Source organism: Halichoerus grypus, chromosome 8 (genome assembly GCF_964656455.1).
Source record: "Halichoerus grypus chromosome 8, mHalGry1.hap1.1, whole genome shotgun sequence".
Lineage (NCBI taxonomy): Eukaryota > Metazoa > Chordata > Mammalia > Carnivora > Phocidae > Halichoerus > Halichoerus grypus.
In genome coordinates, this window is record NC_135719.1 from 115592860 (window position 1) to 115616823 (window position 23964).

The 23964-nt window shown below is 45.1% G+C and overlaps 1 protein-coding gene across 2 annotated transcripts in view; it reads left to right on the forward strand.

Annotated features, from left to right (window-relative positions):
- RHOJ (ras homolog family member J) overlaps positions 1–23964 on the forward strand; it is a 79628-nt gene that overhangs the window by 31878 nt on the left and 23786 nt on the right. For both annotated transcript variants that reach the window (XM_036067733.2, XM_036067732.2), the window contains exon 2: positions 17073–17131. In XM_036067733.2, the coding sequence (XP_035923626.2) occupies positions 17073–17131 (59 nt within the window). The remainder of the gene's footprint in view (positions 1–17072; positions 17132–23964) is intronic.

A 23964-nucleotide genomic window follows, 5' to 3' on the forward strand; every position in this document is an offset into this window, starting at 1 on the left:
TCTTTTCCATCTCTGGGCTTCTGTGTGTGTTGTTCTCTCTCCCTTAAACACACACACACACACCCCTGATCTCTTTCCACTAAACACGCAAATATTCTTTGCCTTCCTCACTTTACTTATTGCCACAATCTCAGCTTAAAGTCACTTCCTCGAAGAGGTTGTCCCTGACGCCTAATCTAAAGTGAGTCCCATGTTTTATACTGAGTGCCTGATTTTATATCTTTCCAGTGTGGGGTTATTTTTACGGCATCTGACTTCCTCTAGACTATAAGCTCCTTGAAGACAAGGACAATTCTGTTTTTTTGTTTTTTGTTTTTTTTATTTTATTTATTTATTTGAGATAGAGTGAGAGAGAGAGAGAGTGCAAGCAGGGGCAGAGGGAGAGGGAGAAGCAGACTTCCCGACGAGCAGGGAGCCCGATACGGGGTTCGATCCCAGGACCCTGGGATCAGGACCTGAGCCGAAGGCAGATGCTTAACTGACTGAGCCACCCAGGTGCCCCAAGGACAATTCTGTTTTGATCACCCAGCACCACTTTCTCTGACCCATAGTAGATGCTCAGTAAATATTCAATGTAAATAAGTGTGTTTTACTGTGCCATTTACTTACAGAGAGAGATGTTGTAAGAAATAGATCATGAAGTGTACAGCCATGTTTACTCAACATAGTGTTTAGAATCCTGTTCATTACATTCTATAAGCATTCCCTTTATGAACACCCAGGGGAAGTTTCCCACAGTCCCAGTGTTAGGTATAGTTAGTTTCTCTTGAGCGACCTGCTGGGTGTTTTGCTATCATATTCCATAAATCATTCAACTTTGATTCTACAATGATTCTATAAATCATTAACCAATTAGGCTTCCCTCTTTGCTTTGACTGATAAGAAGTTCAGGGTCAGATTTGTGAGCCTCCCCACCCCAAACTCTGCCAGCACTGGAGGAGACGCTCATGATTCTAACCTCATTCTACTTTCATCTAATCAATCCTTCATTCATTTCCCCCTCTACTCCTTTTTTTTTTTAAGATTTCATTTATTTATTTTAGAGAGAGAATGAGAGAGAGAGAGAGACAGAGAGAGCACATGAGAGGGGGGAGGGTCAGAGGGAGAAGCAGACTCCATGCTGATCAGCGAGCCCGATGCGGGACTCGATTCTGGGACTCCAGGATCATGACCTGAGCCGAAGGCAGTCGCTTAACCAACTGAGCCACCTAGGCGCCCCTCTACTCCTCTTTTTTAATTATAATGTATTTATAAGCCATCTTAAATACTCTCTGGAACTAAGCAAGGCATAATAAATAAATTAAATAATGACACATAAGTTATTCAAGGAAAAGAGAAAGCATATCTATGTGATGAGTTGTATTTCACTGGATTCAATAAATAAGACCTCTTTTCCCTGCTTGAGAAAGAAGAATCCAACAGAAAAAGACTAGAATGGGTTTAGGCACATGGGTAACAGTGGACTTCTTAATCCATCACAAAAAAAAAAACATTGGAAAACAAAGACCTCTGTATCCAAAGAGAGAGCAGAACTTTTACTTTTCTGGGCAGATGGATCCCAAAGGGGAAGTGGGAAGGGCTAAGCAAGGCATGCCCAGGTGTGGCTCCCACACTTACCAATCAGGTCATTCTAATTCTCTCCACTCTCCTGGGGGAGGTCAGGCCAAGAATATTAACACTAATTGATACCCTTCACGTGGAAACTCTAAGTCAAGGGAAAGAACATCCTCTCTCCCCAAACATTATTGACTTGCAAACATTTCTTTAACTAGTAGTTATTTTACAATATAAAGTTTACTGTGTTCATTTTCTATTGCTGCTATAACAAATTACAAGCTTATCATCTTACATTTCTGAAGATCCAAAATGTATCTCACTAGGCTACAATCAAGGTGTCCGCAGAGCTGTATTCCTACCGGCTCTAGGGGAAAGTCCGTTCTCTGCCTTTTCCAGCTCCTGTGGACCCCTTCGTATTACTCCAACCTCTGCTCCCATTCTGACGTGTTTGACTCTACTCCCCTGCCTCCCTCCTTCCCTTATAAGGACACGTGTGACTACATCAAGCCCACCAGGTAATTCAGGAAAATCTCCCCAACTCAAGATCCTTATTTTAATCACATTAACAAAGTCTCCTTTGCCACATAAGTTAACCTATGGACAGGTTTGGGGAATTAGGAGGTGGATACCTTTGGGAGATGGTTATTCTGCTTTACCATTGTTACACTAAATTAGGTGTCTGTGGATATGCCAAGGTATGAATTTGGGATATGATTAAAACAATATCAAAGAACTGTCTCCAGTATCTGGAACCATCCACTCAAACTAATTCCTTTATTAAAACAGTTAAGTCGAAAGACATGATAAAAAAAAATACTTTTTGGCCCTGGAAAAGTAGTCTAGGAATGTTTCCAAAGCTGATTTTAACCCTCACAAAAACATCACTTCCTCCTAATCAATAGCCCTCCAGCATGCAGCTGTGATGAAAAAAACTATTTTGTTATTCTGCTCCCCCAACCCCCCGCACCCCCACCCCCCACCGCCTGGAACTCTCAGCAGTCTCTGTGGTCCTCCAGACCCTCCCACCCCTTCCACCCCCACTCCTAGGATTTCCTGCCCTCTGGTCATTCCACCAGTCCCATTCCCAGAAAGGCAGCAGCGTCAGAACAGGGACATGAAGATGGGGTAAGAAGTATTTCCTAAGAACAGGAATGTGAAGATGAGATCTTTGACAGAGAAATTAGGAAATTCCCACAACTCTTTAAGAAGAATCTGACTGGATTTTTAGATCATTTTTCTAGCCCTGCTGCTGGCTCTGGACTTTTTATGTATATTGTTTATTCTCTTGCCTTTCCTTATGCTTGAACAAAAGGTCAAGGCCTCTATAATTCTTAAGGTGAAAACCCTTCAGAATTCAGGGTGGTGACATGCAAAGGGACATTTAATAGATACTTGTTTGTTATTAATCATGAGCGTCCGGCTGTCATTTGCCTGCAAATGCCAATCCTTAATTCCCTCATCTGCTAAAAATACACTCACCTGAATACTTCAAAAGCACGTAGGTTTTAGATAATATCATAAATCATTTCTTTAGTATTTTCTCTCACTGGTTTAGACCACTGCCCCCTTCTTGCCTATCTCTGCTTTCCTCCAGCCATTTCTATTTTTAGGTGGGTCAGCACTTACTGATTTGTAAAACTGATCTTTTCTCACTCTTCCTGGGATCATGTAACGACAACCAGTCACAAAACATACCTCATGGAGAGCCAGAAGACCTGATCTTTAGACTTTTTTTTTTTAAGATTTTATTTATTTATTTGACAGAGAGAGATACAACAAGAGAGGAAACACAAGCAGGAGGAGTGGGAGAGGGAGAAGCAGGCTTCCCGCCGAACAGGGAGCCCGATGTGGGGCTCGATCCCAGGACCCTAGGATCATGACCTGAGCCGAGGCAGACGCTTAACGACTGAGCCACCCAGGTGCCCCTGATCTTTAGACTTTAGACCAAAGTCTAAAAGAGAAAATTTTTTGCTGACCATTGAAGGATCAGCCAATGTGATGATTTAAGAAAAAAAAGTGTGAATTTGTCTCAAGAGGTATGGTTAATGCTCATTTATCCCTCACTAATTCTGTATTTTCAAAAAACTATCTGGAACATAATTAGTAGATGTGTTTAGTTATTTTTTTTCTTTCCTTCTTGGCTGGGGAGTGAGATCTGGAAGCAGAGTCTGTGGTGCCCACACTGTCCCCCAAAGGGCTCCCAGGCAACATGGTGGTTGGAGTGATGGTGGAGCCAGTCCCTGGCAAAGGTAGAGGTCAAGGGCTTGGGCTGCTCCCCCCAGGCCCTGAAATTGACAACCCCAAGGGCTGCCTTATGTCACACAAGACCAGATCAGGGTTGTCTCAACTGTCAGTGCTGGGAACTAGCCAAACATGCCATCACTGTCTATCTTGGAGTGAGCCCAAGCCTTGGGCTCAATAGCTTTCCTTGTTTTCTAGAATTGATCAGTTTCAATTCAACAATTGTGTCTCCTGGCATCTACACCAGAAAGTATCACCAGGACCCTCGGCTGTGATTTCCTGAGTGTGAGGAAAGCTGCAAGTCTGCACAGAATCTCCTCCAACCTATCAGATGCTCCTGAAATCCTTATTAGAAATTTATCAGTTTGGCGTGATTGCCTTTAAAATGTATGCTTTCCTTGGGGGCCGGGGGGGGGGGGGCGGTAGTTTAGGCTATCCATTCATTCAACAAATACCCATTTATTGAATACCCATTACTTCCAAAACACTGCTGGATCCTAGAAGTTTGTCTTTGCTTGTAAATAATTCACAGTCTAGTCAGTTATTAATCATTTGTAGAACCTCAATGTGTGGGGAAAACAGAGGACGATAGATGTTGCTAAGGGAGCAGGGGAAAGAAGGACACCAGTTACTGAGCCAGAGAGGGGAAAATGAGGTGAGGGGAGCTCACCCAGACAAATGAAACATGTCTGACTTCACCAGCTGCTCCGAAAGCCAGGGCTGCACAGGCCCTTACACTGGACAGACGGACAGCAAGAGTAGACACTTCCACAGGTCCAGAAGCACACTTTTTAAAATAGGTCACAGAACTTCAAAAAGACACTCAGAAATCCCCATATACAAGAAAGCACACTGGTTTTTATTATGCTCCAAGCTGCCAGGGTACAATCTACTGAAATATTGAAATAAATTACTGAACAAATCGGCCCTTTTCATGGTCTCATTTGCCCAAGTCACTCGCCTCCCTCCCTTTATTCATGCTCTCACATTTTGAGGTCAATTTCCCCTCAGTGATGACCCAGGGGAATGAGACAACATTTTCCAAGCCTCAAGATTACTTGTTTATAATTTCGTCTCTTTGCAGTCCTCGTTTTTGGCACACATTCCTTCCAAGCCTCAAATTCCCACCAAGGAAACCAGCAGCCATCTCCAGAGCCTTCACTCTTAGCGGGACCAGTAATGTGCTTATACCCCCAGCCCCTTCATTCCTGAAGACCAGTGAGGGGGCAGGTGAGAGTGAGCCCTCCAGCGGCTGGACCCAGCTCCTTCCTGCATTTCTGTGGTTCAGTACCCTTCCCCATTCACAGATACCTGTCAGCCACCTGATCCTGTGTCCAGGGCATTCCCACCGGCACAACCTCATTTTGCTTTTGACAATCTGCGACAACTGAAGAGAGCCATTATCTTACCTCTAATTCCCCTTTCAGCCCTTGAGCCTTTAACCTCTGGTCTGGTAGAAATTGCCCTTCCAACTATCCCTGGTGTCCTTGACAATGTGGTAGTTTAAACTACTGAGTGCCTATGGGTTCCAAGAGAAAGACATGATGTTAGTATCACACCCGAGTTCAGCAAGTGAGCCCCCTGACCTGTAAAACAAACAGCTGCATTATAAATGCATCAGGGATACAAGAAAGGATATTAAATTATAAATGTTTATTATTTTCCCCTTCCCCCTCTTCCTGCCCCTACCCCCACTGCTATGGAAGAGCGAAAATACCTCTGACTACTCAGTTTCCCTCCCCTCCAAAGCCCTATGGAGAGCGCCACACAAGCCTTGGGCTTCCTTGTAGGTTGGCAGAAAGAAGACTAAAATATGTACGGAAGGTGTGCTGGTGAAGAGTGGAGGATAGGGGCAAAGCTTCAAGGCTGTTGGTAGGCTCTGAAAAATACTGAGAAGATGAATTTAAGAAGCAGTGCTGCGGTTTATGATTTGAATCTCCCTTTGGTGTCTTTATCTTTCATTTATGGTCAGAATGGTTGACAAGAAAAGCATCAGCAAAACCAAGAATAAGAATTCAAAGCCTCAGACCGCTAATCCACTGACCCAGTTGATCTGAGGCACCAAGCCTCGTACGAAGCTTCTTTCTAGCTTTGAGTGACAGTGCATGTCACAAACCCACTACTATCAATGTACCTGTCCTTAACAGAACTGGCTAGCCATGCACTGTGTGTTGCTGATAAGCATTCCCAAAACTCTAGTTTTATTTTCAGATGGTTTGAGGAGAAATAGTTGGAGAAAAACCTGTGAACAAGGACATAAAACTGGTAGACGTTACCTTATACAAACTGAGAAAATACTTAACAATAAAGTTACAAGATGGTCTCACAGATATTTATTGCAGAAAGGCTCCAAGAACTGCTTTATCCCAGACTGTCATACATACATCCTCTTTTGATCATAATTAACCAGAAATTATTATTTCTGGACAGTTGTTAAGAAGTAAAAAACAGTGCCTGGATGGCTCAGTGGGTTAAGCGTCTGCCTTCAGCTCAGGCCATGATCTCAGGGTCCTGGGATCGAGCCCCGCATCAGCCTCCCTGCTCAGTGGGGAGCCTGCGTCTCCCTCTCCCTCTGCCCCTCCCCCCACTGTGCGTGCACAAGCTCTCTCTCTTTCTCTCTCAAATAAATTTTTTTAAAAAAGCAAAAAATAAAACTTTAAAGAACCCCTATTTTGTGCAGATACTAGACTACAATAAATGAAATAAATAAAGGGAAAAAAAACCACAAGTACTCAAAATTCTAGGCTTCTGAATAACAAAGAGGCAGAGGAGTAAACATAATCTAGGACAACCACCATGCACAAAAGTATAAAATAGAGAAAAATCGTTTAATGTTCTCCAAATTATCTTGTCATCCTTTGGTGGAGAAGTTATTGAGAGCACAAACACATACTCTAACTATCTGCTGGGCTGGTTTATTTCACTATGCCTAGACATTGTCAATAAAGGGCTATATTTGGAACCAATTTACTGCTGTTGTCTTTACAGCTCATACACTTGTTTTGGTTTTACAACTAATACATTTTGGCAGATTCCAGCATCCTCAAATGCACAATATTTTCTCGGTACCTTTGAAAAGCAAGTATAGGTAGAGCATTAGGGGCTTGTCATAATCCTCTGAAGAAGATGAGCTGCTCCGGAATACAGTTTATAACCTTCCGCGGCAGCAAGCATCGCATGTGCCTCCTCATAAGAATAAAAGCTCGGTCCTACAGACTCAAATAAATCTGGAGGAGCCTAAGACAAAATCAGAGAGTGAACCTAGAAATAATGGGAGAATGTAAATGACAGGAGACAAACCAGATGACATTTAATCTAATCTGTATAGAACAGTGATAATCAGAACACGATAACCACAACTGGTGAGCACCCAAATATCATTTTTTTTTCTGACTTACGTGTTCAAGGTAACAAAGTATGGAAAAAATAAAAAGTATTTTCTATAAATATTTTTACATACGCAATGTAGAATTTTATCTCCTTCTATCAGACATTATATCCTCACTATTTTGCCTCACTTCTCAATATTCTTTAAAAGGTTACATTTTGGGGCACCTGGGTAGCGCAGTCGGTTGAGCAACAGACTCTTGGTTTCAGCTCAGGTCTGATCTCAGGGTCGTGAAATTGAGCCCTGTGCTGGGCTCCATGCTCAGCATGGAGATTGCTTGAGATTCTCTCTCTCCCTCTCCCTCTGCCCCTTCCCCCGAGATCTTTCTCCCTTTAAGATAAATAAATCTTTAAAAAATACAAAATAAAAGTTTACATTGTAAGGTTGCTCCATAACTGAAGAGGACCAATCCCCAATTCCTGAACTTTTAGGCTGTTTCCAATTGGTAGCAATTATAAATACTTTGGTGATAAACTGTCTTATTATGTATATATTGTTGTGCACATGTATGATTATTCCTGGGGATACACCATAGAAATAGAATTGCTGAGTCAGAGACAGACCTGTGCTTAGGCATTTCATCTATATTGACAAATGGCTTGCCAGAAAACTTGAACCAATTTACATTTCCTCCACCTTCATGTATTCACCAACACTGGGTGCCATTCTCTTCACCTTTGTCAATTTGATAGGCCAGAGATTGTATCTTGTATAACTGGAATATTTTCACTCCGATATTCATTGGTCCTTAACTTATTTGTAAATTGTACATATTCTTTATTTCTTTTCTTTTGGATTATTCTTATTGATTAGAATACACCCTATGTATCAGAGATAACCTTCTTTAACCTTCATATATCATGACCATTTTTTCCCAGTACACTTACCTTTCTTTTTTTAAAATCAAGTATATCGATCATTTTATTTATGGTGTTCTTCACTTGCTGTTTTATTTCCAAATAGTAACCAACTGTCTAAATACAATATATTGACTACTTCGTCTTTTTCCACTGCCACTTATATACTAAATCTTTACCCAGGTAGCATCGGCTTTGTGGCTGAGATTCCTGTTCTGTTTCGTTGATTCTTGTGCTGGTGCTATGCTCCTTTAATTAGTATAACTTTATAATACATGTTAATGTGTCTGAACCCGGTTATCCTGTCGTTTTCTTCATTATTAGCTATTCTCATCAATTTCATTTTCCATACAACAACTGTAATCACTCTGTTGTGTTCCCAGTTCAAAAATCCTATTGGAATTATTTTAAACTTATTAAACTGAGGAGGCCTAACATCTTAATGCACAGCTTCCCACCCAAATCCATGTTTCTCCACGTCCTTCTTTTATGTCACTCAACAGAGTGCTTTTTCCAGAAAGGTCTTGCACATTACTAGACACTTTATAGTTTTTGTTGTCATTGTGAAAAGGATACTTTCCATCGTATTTTCTAACTAGTTATAGCTGGTACCTGATAGAATTTTTATGGGCCAATAATTCTTTGAAAATTCTTCACAGGAACACACTATTCCACTTTCATCATCACCCAGGTGTTTGCATTTCCAGTGACTATTTCTAGACAAGGAGGGGAGAGTGCCATTATACCCAAAGTGCCTCATCCCCGTATTGTAAGTCAGACATGGCCAAAAGGATAATAATATCTGTGTAGCATTCTGTAAACTTTACAGTCTTCCCCACATATTACCTCATCTAATATTCACAACACCTGTCTAAAGGGGATGGGATACTCTAGAGTAATCGAGTTGTCATTAGTCTCACCTTTAAGATGAGGAAACACAGGTTCAGATCTGAATCAGTCTCCTGAAGAGCTTGATTAAAATGCAGACATCTGGGTCCCATCCCACACCTATTTCCTCAAAATCTTAGGAGCGGGGTGTGAAACCAGGGACTCTGTGTTTTTAACTAGCTCCCCCTGCTGGCTGCCATGAAACATTTCGATCACGGAGTCAAAAGGCTACAATTGAACATTTCTGCCTCCACCTTAGCCATCTATCCCACCATACCTCAATGCAAGCCTAATAATAGTGAGGGGTTTTTTTTTAAGCAATTTATGAAGAAGCTGGCATTTTTTAAAGTATCTCTTTATATAGGGGATCCTGCAAAAAGCATGCTCTGGTTTGCCACGACAAGCCCGTGTGCAGGCTTCACTTATCAGTCACTTCTTCCCAAAGTCTTAATTAAAAGACAGCTCCCCTGTACTCTGTGACTAATACCAAGCTGCCTGGCTGTTATGGCTTCCACAGCCCCAGTGAACCTCAGGACACCTTGGCAGTGGCCCTGCCCTACTGGCCTAGAATCCGACAGCCCCATGGCTGATGAGAGTTGCCTGGAAAAGTGGCAGAGGGCTCCAAGCACAGATCCCACCCAGCAAAGCCCCACTGCCAGGGTATCCTCTCGTGGCAGGTGGGCCAGCACCAGGGGAGGACGCCATTGCTGGTGACCCCATCCTGCCCGTTACTGTACAGAAAAGCTCATGGTAACCCTTCAGGAAACGCCAAAGACTTGTCTACAGAGAAAACCTTCAGTTTGGGTAGAGTTTAACGCATTTTTCAGTCACTCAACCACTATCTGTGGAGTTACAGGGCAGGCCCATGCTAACTCTGAGACGTGAGAATAAATAATATACAGCACTGTATGGCCCAGGGAGCAAGGAGGCGTGGAAAGAGGCTTAATATTTAGAGGGAATTTTGGAGGGAAATTTGGAGGGAGTTTTATGGTTGTGGGAGTTTTCCAGACTGACAAGTGCAGAGAAAGCATTCCAGAATTGCTTTTTCCAGAATTCCGGAGGGACCAGCTTAAGCAAAGGCATCATGAGTATAATAGATTGCAAGAAGTCTGGATCACTGGAGGGTCAAAAAATAAAAGAGAGCTGGAAGGGTAAGCCAGGGCCGGCTTACAAGGACTCCATATACTCTTGGAAGGTATTTGAAGTTTATCTTGGAGATGTTCGGGGACCACAGCTGCATGAACTCTAGTGGCAGTAGGGAAAGCACAGCAGCTGAGCCTGGAGACCGGATGTGGATTAGGCAGCTTTGGCAATGACAAGGCTGGGAGGTTGGGCCACACAGGGTCAGCTGCAAGGATGGTAAAGAGGGCTGATTCCCGAGCTGCCGAGCAGGTAGAATTGGCAGGATGTGGAGACCAAATGAATGTCGTGGAAGGAAAAGTGAGGCCAAGCAGAACTCTGAGATTCCAGGATGTGGACGTCATGGAATCATGGCTTTTTGAAATTCCTTGAAAACCCTTGACAGGAACAGACTATTAGTGTGTTCATCCCCGGTTGGCTCCAAGCGTCCTAGAACTAAACAAGCTCTGCCCCCTCCTCCTGTCCTCCTCCTTCTTCTCTTCCGCCATCAGACAAGTACTGGCAAGGACAGACCTTTCCTGAACACGCACCCCAAACCCAGAACCTAGGCAGCTTCATTCCCTCAAACTCTGTCCTCAATGGTATTGTTCTTTAAGAAGCCATTTGTCCAGTGATGCCACCTTCCATTTGGGTAAACTTTGCTGTACAAAATCGTCATACTCATGCTTTCTTTTGCTCCCCAAACTTCCAATAAGAAAATCAAGACTTAGGGAAGCTGTAGCTTGCTAAAGCTCCCCGAGCTCATTTGCAGTGAATCCACAGTTCCAACCAGTTCTTCTGCCTTAAAACCCAGGGCGGTTACAACTTGTAATAATTACAAACCCAATCCCCTGTCATAATACCTAAATGCCTAAAGGAGAAAGAAACATGACCAGGGATGGAAGATGCATGCAGATAAGTGGTAGCTGGTTCAAATGGATTCTCATTGTTGTAGGACACATATACAGACCTAAAAACAACAACAAAAAGTCCTCAACTCAGAGTCCTAACAGAATCTCAGGTAGCCTGTCGGGTTTTCTCCTTGGTCTGTGTTCTGCAGAAACAAGACCTCATGCTTGCACATCAAATAAGAGACCTCCCCAGGCAACTTTTATTTGGGGGGGGGAGGAGAAGAGGGTGGAGGGAGAGAGAATCTGCTGCTCAGCAAACAAGAAGCATTCCTTGCAAAGAAGGGGAAAGAGCTGCCTGGGGTGGGCCAGTGTAGATGGATGAGAAAGGTTTCAAGCCACATGAAGAGGATTGTGTATGTTGGAAGTTTGAAACTGACCAGGAAGAAATTCACTACCACTCATATTTAGGAAAATATATCATTTACTTCTAGTTTCATACAGCTTTCTGACTTACCTTAATTTGAAGAAAATCTCAGATGCTTCTGAGTTGGTCCCTTATAAAACAAACATGCCTGTTGTGAGGCTTCAACCAGGTCACAAACATGCACAAGCAGCTCCTAAGAGTGGCCAGGGGAGCTAGGTACGTCACTGCCCCAGACGGGCTCTTCCAGAAAAAAGAAGAGTGGGGGATGAGGGTCGGTTCAGAGAGGAGAAAGGTGAGGCTGCTCCTGAAGATGTCCAGTCAGCTAAGCATGATGAGAGTCAGAATCAAGAATTTTCACTTAAACTCTCCATTTCTTATAGCCCCCTAGACACGGACAGAATATTGTGAGGATTACCCCTGGCTTTTGAACAGCTTAGAAGGAGTTTTTATGCCCCCTCAGGGTAAACATGATTCATTTTCCAGGTGAGAGAGACCTACTGGCTTGCCCAACATCTCACCAATGAGTCACAAAGTATGGACTTAGATTCAGACATGAACAAAAATTATCTGAAACTTGGATATAAGGCCAAGAGCATGAAACTGTCCTTTTGCTATCATGTTGGGGCACCCTCCCCCCAGGGATTAATAATCTGGGGGAACGTACCTTTGAACAGGTGCATGTTAACTTGTGTATCTTGTCAGGTAGACATGCAAAGATTTCTCATTTAGTAGAAAAGACAACACCGAAGGTTATTTTTTCCATAGGACAACAACTAGTTTCCCATTGAACCTAGTCACTTCCTCCCAACCTTCTGCTTTTTAAGTACCTATAAATGTCAGTTCTTCAAAATGTTCCTTGTATAAGATTTGTCACCTTACTGGTTCTCTCATCAGTAAGTTAATAACTCTTTGACATATCTTCATCCTATATTTACCTGAGAGCCACGTTTTTAACTCTCTTAAAATTCAATTTCTTGCTATGTATATCATCTAGTGTTTCTTCCTCCGAAATAGCACCTTTATGGTATTACATGCACACACCTCGTCAGGTCTGCCTCATCCTACCTCCCAAAAAGAGTACACTCAACATGAGCCATGCAGGCAGCTAGCTAGGTGCTGGGAATGAAAGGGTGGCTTCCTCCCAGCTGACCCGGCATTTCCACCATTCCAGTTCTTTGAATTCATCATCTGTGCATCATGTTGACTTCAAAAGACTGCTCTTGGCAGATGAGATGGCCAGCCCACCACCTAACAAGGGAGGGACTTTGGATCAGGCTCCTCGTGCTGCTGATGAGCTGGGCTGAGGGTCTGAGGGTCGGAGCTGGCTTACAGGGAACGACCAACACTTCCTCATCCAGGTTTGCAAATGACACGCAGGGCCAGACACGAGGTGACTGAAATGCCAAGGGGAGTAGGCTCAGAGCCCGCCTGGGACATTTTCTTTCTGGGTGAAACTAACTGATCCTCAAGAGAGCCAACCATTGACTTAGACTTCATTAGCACCTCATCCAGCTCACAAAATTAACCACTCCCGTCTGCGCAAAGAACCACAAGGAAGCAAAAAGTTTAATGGATTTGGAGAAGAAGGCCTTCATTTTACATCTTAACAGGTCACTGACAACTTTCACACTTTATTGAGAGAACCAACGGAGCTATTAGCGGGTCATTTGACCCACTCTCTTTAAAATCTCTCTAAGCTCAGTAAACAGCTCTAATAGCTCCAAGAATAGACGGTGATCTGGGATTGTAGCCTGACGGAGGTCTGCCAGGCAGATTTGCTGGCTGCAGGCGCTTCCCAGCAGTCAGTGTCTTGCCAGGGAGCTTCAAGCTGCAGCTTGGTGCATTTTGAAGGACTTTCTTCCACCTGAGTTGCCCTGGTGTTCCATTTCTGTACCATGTGCTCAGCTTCAACCACGTATACTAGGAACTGTGCTGTGTACCGTGCAGGATACGAAGTGTGGACATTCTGTCCTCAAGGGTCTTCATATCCAGTGGGGGATACAAGACATAGATCTAAACAGCTGTCATTTGGGTTAGAAAGTGACCAGTAGGGGCACCTGGGTGGCTCAGTTGGCCAAGCGTCTGCCTCCAGGCCAGGTCATGATCCCAGGGTCCTGGGATCGAGCCCCGCATCGGGCTCTTCACTCAGTGGTGAGTCCACTTCTCCCTCTGCCTCTCCCTCTGTGATCTCTCTGGCTCTCACTCTCTCTCAAATAAATAAATAAAATCTTTAAAAAAAAAAGTGACCAGTAATTCACAAGTATTATAAACTTTTGTGCCAGTTAAGGTGCACTGGTGATTCGGTGGAGAGCAAGTCCTTACTTAAGGTTCAGGAAGCATTTGTTGAATGAAGGAGAGGAGGTAATAATTGCTCAGTGCTTACTATGGACCAGGCCGTGTGCCAGGTGTTTTCTCATTTAATATGCTCTTTACAGGTGCTCTCTTTGGTAGGTGATGTTATCCCTATTTTTAACAAATAAGAAAGGCGGGGCTCAGAGATGTTAGGTGACTTTCCCGAGGTCACTCAGATTGTGAATAGCAAAGGAAGGTATCGGACACAGAACCATCTGACTTAAAAGATCCTGCTCTTTCAACCTCACTACCTTTACTATTAGCATTGCAGTGCCTCCCTTCCTTCTGTGCTGTCTGACTGATCTGTTTCCAAACTGAGGAACTTTGCAGGACAAAGGCTGGCGAGCAATAAGGCATCCACTGCTCCTTTAAGATAAGGACTCACAAAGCCATTTGCACTCTCGACAGCATGGGATTGATGCTTGGATCTGTCCCTTCATGTTCCCTAGCATCATCTGTGGGATCCCCTTATCTCCCTTCCAAGAAAATGGGAGACTGAAAGGGCAGAAAAGAGAATAACCGTGATTGCCAGGGCTAGAGGTACAAGCTCTGCCCCTTCCTTTAGGATTCTTCCACCAGGGCTGGCCACATACACAGAGTGGACACCCAGTAAAGCCGAAAGCCAACGAGACTTCCACCTGAAAAATGCCCTCCCTCCTCCTTCCACCGTTTTTACTTAGTACGAGGAAATGATCTCAATTCCTTCTCTTTCGCTTTCTTTGGGAAAAAGAATTCCAGACTTTCGACGCTTCACAAAGCCTTTGGAAAAAAATCTAAACTAGTGAGTCAGGACAGCCAGACCCTGTGCGCTTACCCCCCCCCCCCCAGTAAAGCCGGTGTAGCTGGTGAACCACCCCCTGTCCCTCCCCCAGGGCACCCTGAGTAACTCACGGCCATCCCTGGGACGCGCCTTACACCTGTCCTCCAGAAAGCCTTCTCTGATGAAGTTCCGCAGAGCGGGTGTGCGCGCGTGCGTGCGTGTGTGCACGCGTGTGTGCGTGCGCGCACACGCCGTGCGTGTTCCCACCCCCACCGGCACCCACACTCATGCGCACACACACAGTAATACAGCAATGGCCCTACTGTGTGCTCCCACCGCCCTCCGTGCTGGCCAGGCATGGTGTTTACTACGTGGCGCTGTGCCCAGCCTTGCGGGTGAACCCCTCCTCCCCACCCTCCAGGACAGGAGGAATTCTAGCTGGTCTTTCTACTCCCAACGCTGAGCGCAGTCCAGGAACCCCATAAACCCTGGAGTCAGGGAAGGACAGACAGAAGGGAAAACTCTGCCCGGAGTCTCTCCTGCCCCGCGGCCTCACTGGGCTGGCACTCCCTCGGGCCGGTGCAATTCCCTGCATCCAAAGCTGGGGCCGGAAGGGAAACGGGCCAGAGGGAAGAGCCCACAGCCCTCCTGCGACAAAGGTCAGAGTCATTGCTGAGGAACATCTGCAGTGTCCACATGGGCCGTGAGGATGACCAGGCATCTGATGGCCCTGGGCCTGTAGGTCCTGGGACGCTCCAGGAGGGTCTCCAGAACAGCCGCCCCCGACCCGCCTGTCCTGGGCTCACCGGAGGCAGGAAATTCCATGTTGTAATGGTTGGATTTCTTCCCTTCATTCCTGACCCATGACTAGGTAGTGAATTGGTCATTAAAGAAACCACTTTGGCAGATTTCAGGAACATCTGACCGCGCTCCAAGCATGCAGGGAGAGGAAGATGGAACAGGACCAAACTTGGGGCCACACGTTCTCACCTTCATTCCCGTTGCTTGCCTGACATGAAAGGGAATCAAAATGTTTGGAAGCCCTTCTGTCAGCATCGTGCCCAGCGTTGCATGGAGCTGCGCTCACCACGTCAACATACACATTTGAAAGCTCCTCTGGGTGAGAGGCGGCAGCCACATTATCAAGCTGCACCCCTGTTGACCTGGGCAGATGAGAAACATTGTTCCTGGTGTCTAGGGACACAGCGCTTTTATAACAAGTGCTTTTCAGAGAATGAGCCATTGAGAGGTACTTAGCCTACATGTAGCCCAGGAACCTGAAAACAAAGAAAAGTCCAATCAGTCCTGAATCAGCAACTCTGAGCAACAGGCTGGAGAATGGGGCAGTGGGTGTGTGCAGAGAGCTGGTGACAAAGGTTACTACCCGGTAGATCTTTCTCTCCTGCACAGCTAATGGTTGGAGGAAACAAAAATCATCTTTACACTGCATTTGCACATTTTTTGATCAAGTAGGGGAAAAAAAAAATCACATTCTCCCTCACATTTTACTTCCTTTTTCTAAAAAGAGATTAAATGGGGGGGGTGTTTAAATTCACTGTTTCCATTCGCCATGAGGATTTTGCATTCCATGTGATCCATCTCAGTTTAGTTTCAAGATGAGACTTTATTTCATTTCCAGACATGTACAGAGTGGTCCATACCCCTCCATTACTTCTTCCTTTTGGACACAATTGCTGGGCGAGGCAGTAAGCCTGCTGGGTAAATCAAACTGTCAACTTTCCACCCTATGCACACCCTTTAGGTCTATGAAAGCAAACCCGGACAACATCTCCTCCTGCACCTAACATTCAATATTGTGATAAATCAGGTGGGCTAAAGCACTGTACTATTTAATTTAAAAACAACAAAAAAAAAAACTTTTTAAAAATAAATATTAAGCCTTGGGCGCCTGGGTGGCTCAGTTGGTTAAGCGACTGCCTTCGGCTCAGGTCATGATCCTGGAGTCCCAGAATCGAGTCCCACATCGGGCTCCCTGCTCAGCGGGGGGATCTGCTTCTCCCTCTGACCCCCTTCCCTCTCATGCTCTCTGTCTCTCATTCTCTCTCTCTCAAATAAATAAATAAAATCTTAAAAAATAAAAATAAAAATAAATATTAAGCCCTTCTTGTTTCATTATTAGCTTTGCCTTATAGACTATAAAATATGTAGGTGGGTTACTATTCTTGGTTTTTATGGTTTTATTAACATTTCAGAGACAGACCAAAGCAGAGAGATTTGGAGCAGAGAAGCTGTTCACACAGTTCTCTATCCTGAAAGGTGGCTCCAACGGAACAAAAGAAAAAAATAACTGAACCAAGAAAGGGTCCAGCATCCTTTTCCTTTCAAGAGCTTGGTATTCGAGGGCCTAATAGGGATCCATGAGTAGCCTACAGAGTGCCCTCGTGGGACAAATAATATTCATCTTGGTTGAGAAATGTGGACTTGGCTGAGCCCATCTGCTCCCACTGCAGGCCAAGGTGGCCTTTCATTTGGAAATCACGCTGTCACCTTGGTTTAGAATATACACAATGAGGCATATGCTTCTTACTGCCCAGGAAGAGGTTGTCATGGAGAAATGTGAAGCCTCCTGATAAAAGCTTGCACTTATGGACTCTCCTCTTCTCTTCTCCCCTAGTTACTGTGACAGTGGGAGGCAAGCAACACTTGCTCGGACTATATGACACCGCGGGACAGGTAACGTTTTGCTGTTTTGATTCATTAAGGGTTTGGGAGTGGGGAGAATGATCCATGTGGCTAGGCATATGGGAACAGATATTACCTCTTCTGATCACTTGGGACAAATTTATTGTCTATCTAAATGACAACCAGTGGTACATTCTTAATATCTTAACACGTATAATTACAAAAAAATCAAATCATTACTCAAAGTGTTGATGGGCAAATAACGATTCATTCATTGGTTGATGACTATCAATAACCAAAATAACATATTTGGCCAAGAGCCTCAATTTCTTCCTACCCACACCAATTTTGAATTCGGAATGAATGAGTCAATTTTATAAATTTTACTTTCACCCATTATTTTTTGTTCACATTATATACTTTGCCCAGCCTTTATTTGAATTGACTAATGAGCCCTGGAAAGGTCCAAAAAGAGATGGGGAGGTGGGTGGGGGTGGGAGGGAGATGGATTGAGTATTGGAAAGAAGAAAAGCCAGGATCCTGAATGGTTTCCAAAAGTGAGGGTTGAGCCCTGAATAACTGGAGGTTGACTCTAAATTCTCTAAGCTTCTTGAAATATCCTCACTCTGTCAGAGATGTGTCTTCAAGTTGGAGAACGTGGGCAACCAGTAATGTAAGGCCGTAGACTAGAAAGAACCCTCAACACTTATCAGTTAGCACATGCCCTACTTGGGTAAAAATGCCACCTCATCTTTCTTTCCTCGCACCCCACACTCCACTATGAAAAGTTTCTAATATTACAAATTCATGGGTTAAGCAACTGATGGCTGTGGCCCAATTTCTTTGGTAGAGTTTTGTTACCATTGGGTCATTTATTTAGGTCAAAGTCAGCGGGTTGTTCATACATCTTAAGTCCTTTGGAGTGAACATTGACCATGCTCTTTCCCACTGTGTGTTTCCTGGTCATTGCTCTTTGTGGTCATGCATTTGTCTGGGCCTTTTGTTCACAATTATCTGGAGATATGTCTTTTTGCTCAACTTGAAAACTCTGTACTAGGAAAAATAATAATAAATGGAATTCCTTTGGGGGTTTCTGTATGTATTTGCAAGGACCATGTATAAATGCCTGTGGGACATCAGAGGCTGATGTAGGATAGGCCTGGACAGTGGGGAACCTGGAAAATCTTGCACCAGACTCAAGACTTCTAAGAATTAGTCAGTTACCCTTCATTTGCAGATGGTTGTTTTAGCCAGCTACTCTCAGGAACTGGGGAGTAGAGGAGACTTCTCACATCGATATCAAGACACACAATTAGGAAATGATGTTCCAAATGCCTAAATCAGAAACTTGGTTCAGCTCCTCTGGGTTAAGGTACAAAGGCCTCCATGCACCCGCTACTTGACTGCCCCCCCCCACCAGAAAGCCTTCCAGCAATAGAGGTACACTGTTTTTTGGACTGAATTTGCCTACTTTCATTCAGTCATATAGTCATTAGAGTGTCCCCATTCATCAGAATCTCACAGCCTGGAAGAGAGAGAGTTTACACCTTTCATCCCCATAGTCAGAGTTTATGAATACAATCTAGTTGGAAAAGTTCAGTACAGCAAGGATTATTGCCTGGCTCTGAAACCTCTCTGTTTCCCTCACCTTCTAAAAAGCTCCCTGTGCCCCTCACGCCCATCCAGTGCTCCCCTCTTCTATATCAATCCATGACAATTGTTAGCTTCTACCCATTCATTGTCCTCAGAACAAACTCCCTAAGCTTCTGTTTAATTTCAAATCCAATATAACTGTTTAAAAGCTCCTATAGAGTTTAATTATTCTTTCCCACTACTGTCCATTTTAGAAAAAAAATTTAAATAACACTAGTATAAGACTTGAAGCTCTAAAGCAGTATAAAAATATCCTTAAACTCCAAATTGAAGAAAATAGAATGATCCAAACCTGACACAGAAGAAGTGATGGGCACTGATAAACTATCACAACAAGTGGGTTATAAATATTCAACTCAACTTGTACTCTAATGCTTTCCACCAGCTACTTTGAAAGCTCAAAAGTGGACAAGGTTCATGGAGGGGCATGCAGCTTGGGGAAAAGGAATCAGAACACATCTTAAGATTCCTTCTGGGCCTAAAATTCTATGATCAGGACTTTAACAGACTACTTCAAGAAGGCCTAAAAGACCTGGAGTAATTAAAATGATTTGAGGCCAGACCCAAGGGGAAACCTTCCAGCAGCAAAGGATTATTAAATATTGGAGTGTGTTACCACCTAAAGGGTGACATGTAATTTATTTTGTACAATAGTGGTGGTTCTCAAACTTGAGCAGACATCAGAATCACATGCAGGTCCTGTTAAAACCCAGCCCCTGGGCCCCACTTTCAGAATTTCTGATTCTACAGGTCTGGAATGGGGCCCAAGGATTTGCATTTCTAACAGGCTTCCTGGTGTCTTGGCTGCTAGTCTGCACACCATATTTTAAGAAACACTTCTGGGGCGCCTGGGTGGCTCAGTCGGTTAAGCGTCTGGCTCTTGGTCTCAGCCCCGGTCTTGATCGTAGGGTCATGAGTTCAAGCCCAGTGCTGGGGAAAAAAAAAAAAGAATCACTGTTCCGGAACCTTGCCACTCAAAGTGGTGGTCCACCACAACATCAACATCACCAGGGAGCTTGTTAGGAATGCAGATTCTCAGACTCCAGCCTACTGAATCTGAAAATTCATTTTAGGAAGATCCCCACATGATCCATATGCGAAGCACTACTCTAGAAGTCTCTGGTGATCAAAGCATGGCTCTAACATTAGGAGGATGCAGCGGAAAATACCCCTTACCTGAGTTGATTCCCCTGGTTCCACACCTCTGCCAATAACGCTTTGTGACACATTTAACTTAGAACCATGATCCCAAAATACCCATTGCCTGCCTCAGGCAGGATCATCCACTGTCCTCAGTTATATTTCAGCAAACGTCACTGAGGTCACAAGGTTAAGGAACATTCAACTAATTCAAAAATACTCATATGGCCAGAGTTACTAAGAAAGAGAGGTGATCTCAAAACCAATTGATTAATCTCTGAACCACAAAAAAGAAGTAAGTCTGAAACCAACTCCAGAATGCTATCTTGCTGGGAATAATTAGATTTTCTGACATGAATAAACCGGGAAGTAGTGTCCCTCCTCTTTGTCTTGAGCTAACTGTGGGTCAGAGTTGATGAAAACAACCTCAAGAGGCACATGTTCTGAAAAGTAAAGTGATTGGAACTCGGTATTTCTACCCTCAAAGTCAGTGCTAGACAAAATGCTTTAACCTGGCTCTGTCCATGTGGCCATACCTAGTCATACCACTGTGGCCCCACCAGCCCCCCCTCCATAGATATGCTCCTGGCCCTTCAGAAGCCCACCAAGCATTTGCTAAAGACAATTTAGAATGAAGTCACATGGGGGCTCCTGGGTGGCTCAGTCCTTAAACATCTGCCTTCGGCTCAGGTCATGATCCCAGGGTCCTGGGATCGAGCCCCGCATCGGGCTCCCTGCTCCACGGGAAGCCTGCTTCTCCCTCTCCCTCTCCCCCTGCTTGTGTTCCCTCTGTTTAATGAGCTCCCTCCCCAAATCCCTGAAACAAAGGAATATTGGGACTTGGAGTAGAATCCTTTGAAAACAGAGAGTTTTCAGAACTCTGGTTCATCTATTAGGTAGAATTCCAAACATTAAGCTAAGGCAATGGGGTGAGGGAGTTTTTGCAGGCTGACTCTGCACGTGACCCCTCAGCTCACACTGGAGAGGTAGTAAGGCCGGGCCTGGATGCCAAATCTCCTGAGGTTGTGCCAAGTCATGCTGTACGGCACAGGCCCCTGGGAGTGTATTACTCAAAGGTTCTGAAAGGGATTTCTAGAGTTCAGATCTTTGGCTCAGCTACAAAGAGTCCCAGAGCTGACTTTTCCATGACGTACTTGCAAGCCAGTGTGTTTCGAGTGCGTCATCAGAGACCAAGCAGAGAACAGGATGCTGGGGTGGGGACGCTGCAGTGAAGCCTGGGCGTTCGCCAACCGAGGAATGCCAAACTGGGGGACATGTCTGTCCCAGGTCATGGCTCAGAGCCAGGCAACCTCCCATCCTGCTCCCAGCCACCTAGAACGGAGCCTGCCATGGCAAGAGACATCTTGCGTCCTCCTGTCAGTGAGCCCTCAGCTACACGAGCCATGTAGGTGAAGCCCTACTCAGATCGTGGCCCCTCAGGCCCAACTCCAGGATAGACATGGCTCAAAGGCCACATTTGCAAAAGTGGTGTTGGCGGCCCCATCAGGGAAGAATAGGGACCTCCTGGTGTCAGGAGCTGGGTATCTCAGCAGCATGAACCCCCGGGGTTCTCTGCACACAAGCCCCACAGGATGGGGGACTATCTGTATGTTGGCAAGCATGGAATGGTGTCCGTCACTGCAAAGCCACAGCCCCCAGCAGCTCAGCTGTCACCAGTGACCAGGGAAGTGTGGGAGTAGAAAGGCCGTATCAGCCACATGCCGCCCTCAGCCGGGACTGCACACCGCGTGTCTTCACCTGCCCTGATTCCGGAAGCGCCTCTGTCCCCAAGAGCTTGACGAGGCATGCGAGGCAAGTACCACTGGGGTTCACTCATGGCAACCCAGGGTCCACTTGGAAGGACATGAGCCTTCCCTTTGGCCATTGGCTGACCCCATGGGGCCATCTGGAGCACAGAACCTGGCATCAACCCTCCATGGAAAGTTTGCCTAACACCTCAAAACAAATGTTTTTCCCAATGAGCAACTCAACTTTTCTTGCTCATAGGTATCTTAGTGTGGTTTTAGAGGTGTGCAATTTGGAGATTAGGAAGAAGTTTGCAACACGACAAGTTACCGGTAAAAGTAACCTTAGGACACAATCTTACTTCTCAAATTATTTAAAAAAAAAAAACTGAGCTGTAGGGACATCGATTCAGAGGTGTAATTAGAATATGCAAGTACGTGGGTCTTGTTACTAGTCAGTTTAGAGAAAGTGAATTTCAGACTCAGCCCTGGTATCCACTGAGGGCGGGGACACTGAAGCTGTTGTTCACGGGGATGGACTCTTGACCACTAGAGAACTTACTACATTCAAGACAGTGCTCTAAGTGGTCGACACATACGAATGCACTTTATTCTCAAACAACCTTATGGGGCAAACACTACTATCAACTTCATTTTACAGATAAAGAAACAGGCCAAGAGAACTTACACAATGTCACACAGGAGTCACCAGGCAGTGCTGGGATCTGAACCTAGAGAATGTGTCTCCCTGGCCCACGCTTTTAAGCACTATGCTACACTCCCACCCTCTGGCTATTATTCACATTTTCCAAACCAAGCCTGACAGATATGAGTGTACTTATGGGGGAAGACGAAAATGAGACTTATGCTAAAATCTAGGATAAATGTCACTAAACCCAAGAGGACTTGGAAGCAGAATTCTAGTTCCAAATGATTGTGGGTAGGGGCTGGGGTGGGCTTGGGATTTGGGGGAGGGGTAGTCTCAATGCAACTCTCCTTGTCACTCAAAGTGACAAGATCGGTTGAGGAAGAGGTATCTTCCTCTGGATACCTACGGAAGAGGTATCCAGAATACGGAGCAAGATAAAGCCCAGTGAAGGACAAAGTCGCAAGTTGCTCAGCATCACCTGGAAACTTGTTAGAAATAAATTCTCAGGCTTCATCCCAGCCCTGCTGCTGAATGAGAAGCCACACATAATGAGAAGATTCAGGGGTGCCTAAAGTCTGAGAAGGATTGGTTGAATCGTTTCACTTCCTCACCACCTGGACCACTACGCTCTGGCTATTCCAAACATATGTGGAAGGCGTGTGGCCATCTGACGAGGCTGCCCATGAACTGTTCTTTCTTCATAGTGGCCAACAGTCATCCTAGAGCACAGGATCTGCCTTCAAACCAGTCTCCTGCCTTCGGGGTAAAGTTAGTGGAAAGTACTCAAAAGCCTACCTTGCCCCAGCTCCCTCCCTATCCCCTGAAGCCACCCCCCCAACCCCTTGTCCATTTTAGCCCTCCAAACCCCACTCAAGTCTCAATTTTAGATTGACACACTGTCTCCTCTAGAAACATTCAAGCCCCGGTCTTCCATTCTCAGTCTCAACATTGTAAGGGGCCTCAACTACCAGCTAGACGAATTCTCCATTTCTCATAGCTCCTTTACAGCATCTCCACCTGTGGTCATCCAACCTAGGCTCAAAATATGCCCTGTTTGGGAAAACGTATCAGCTGGTACAAATTCAATCCCCCCCCCAACCTCCCACCGCCCAGCCCTCACTCTCAAGAGGACGCTTCCCCTTATACATTCGGAAGCCCCTGCCACGTGTCATCACTGCAGCCTGTGGCTAAGGGGGGCGACAGGAGCCCTGCTAGCCCACATGCGAGCCTTCTGTAGAGGTGTGTTTGCTCTGTGGTCCTGAATAAATCACTCAGTCTGTCTAGAGTCTGGCTTCTTCAACTATGAAATCAGCTGAGGGGACCAGGAAGAACAGTAACCTGTAGTTGTGACATTTGCATTGCAGCACGGTCACCTGGAGAGCTTCCAACACAGACGGTGCCCCCCCTTCCCAGGGCCGCAGCCGCAGGAGGGCAGGGAAGGGCCTGAGAATGTGCATTCCTTACACACTCCCAGGCCAAGGCTGCCAGGTGGGGACCACACTTGGGGAGCTCCTGCACTAACCGATCTCCAAAACCTCTTCCTGTCCTGCTCTGTGCTTTTCTGATCCAGTCAAATAAATATTCTACCTTATCACAGAGCTAACAAAGAGCAAGAGAAACTTGGCCTGCCTCACTTCCAAATAAACTGAGTTCTTTCTATATTTTCATTTTCTTTCCCCCAAGTGGAGAGTCAATTC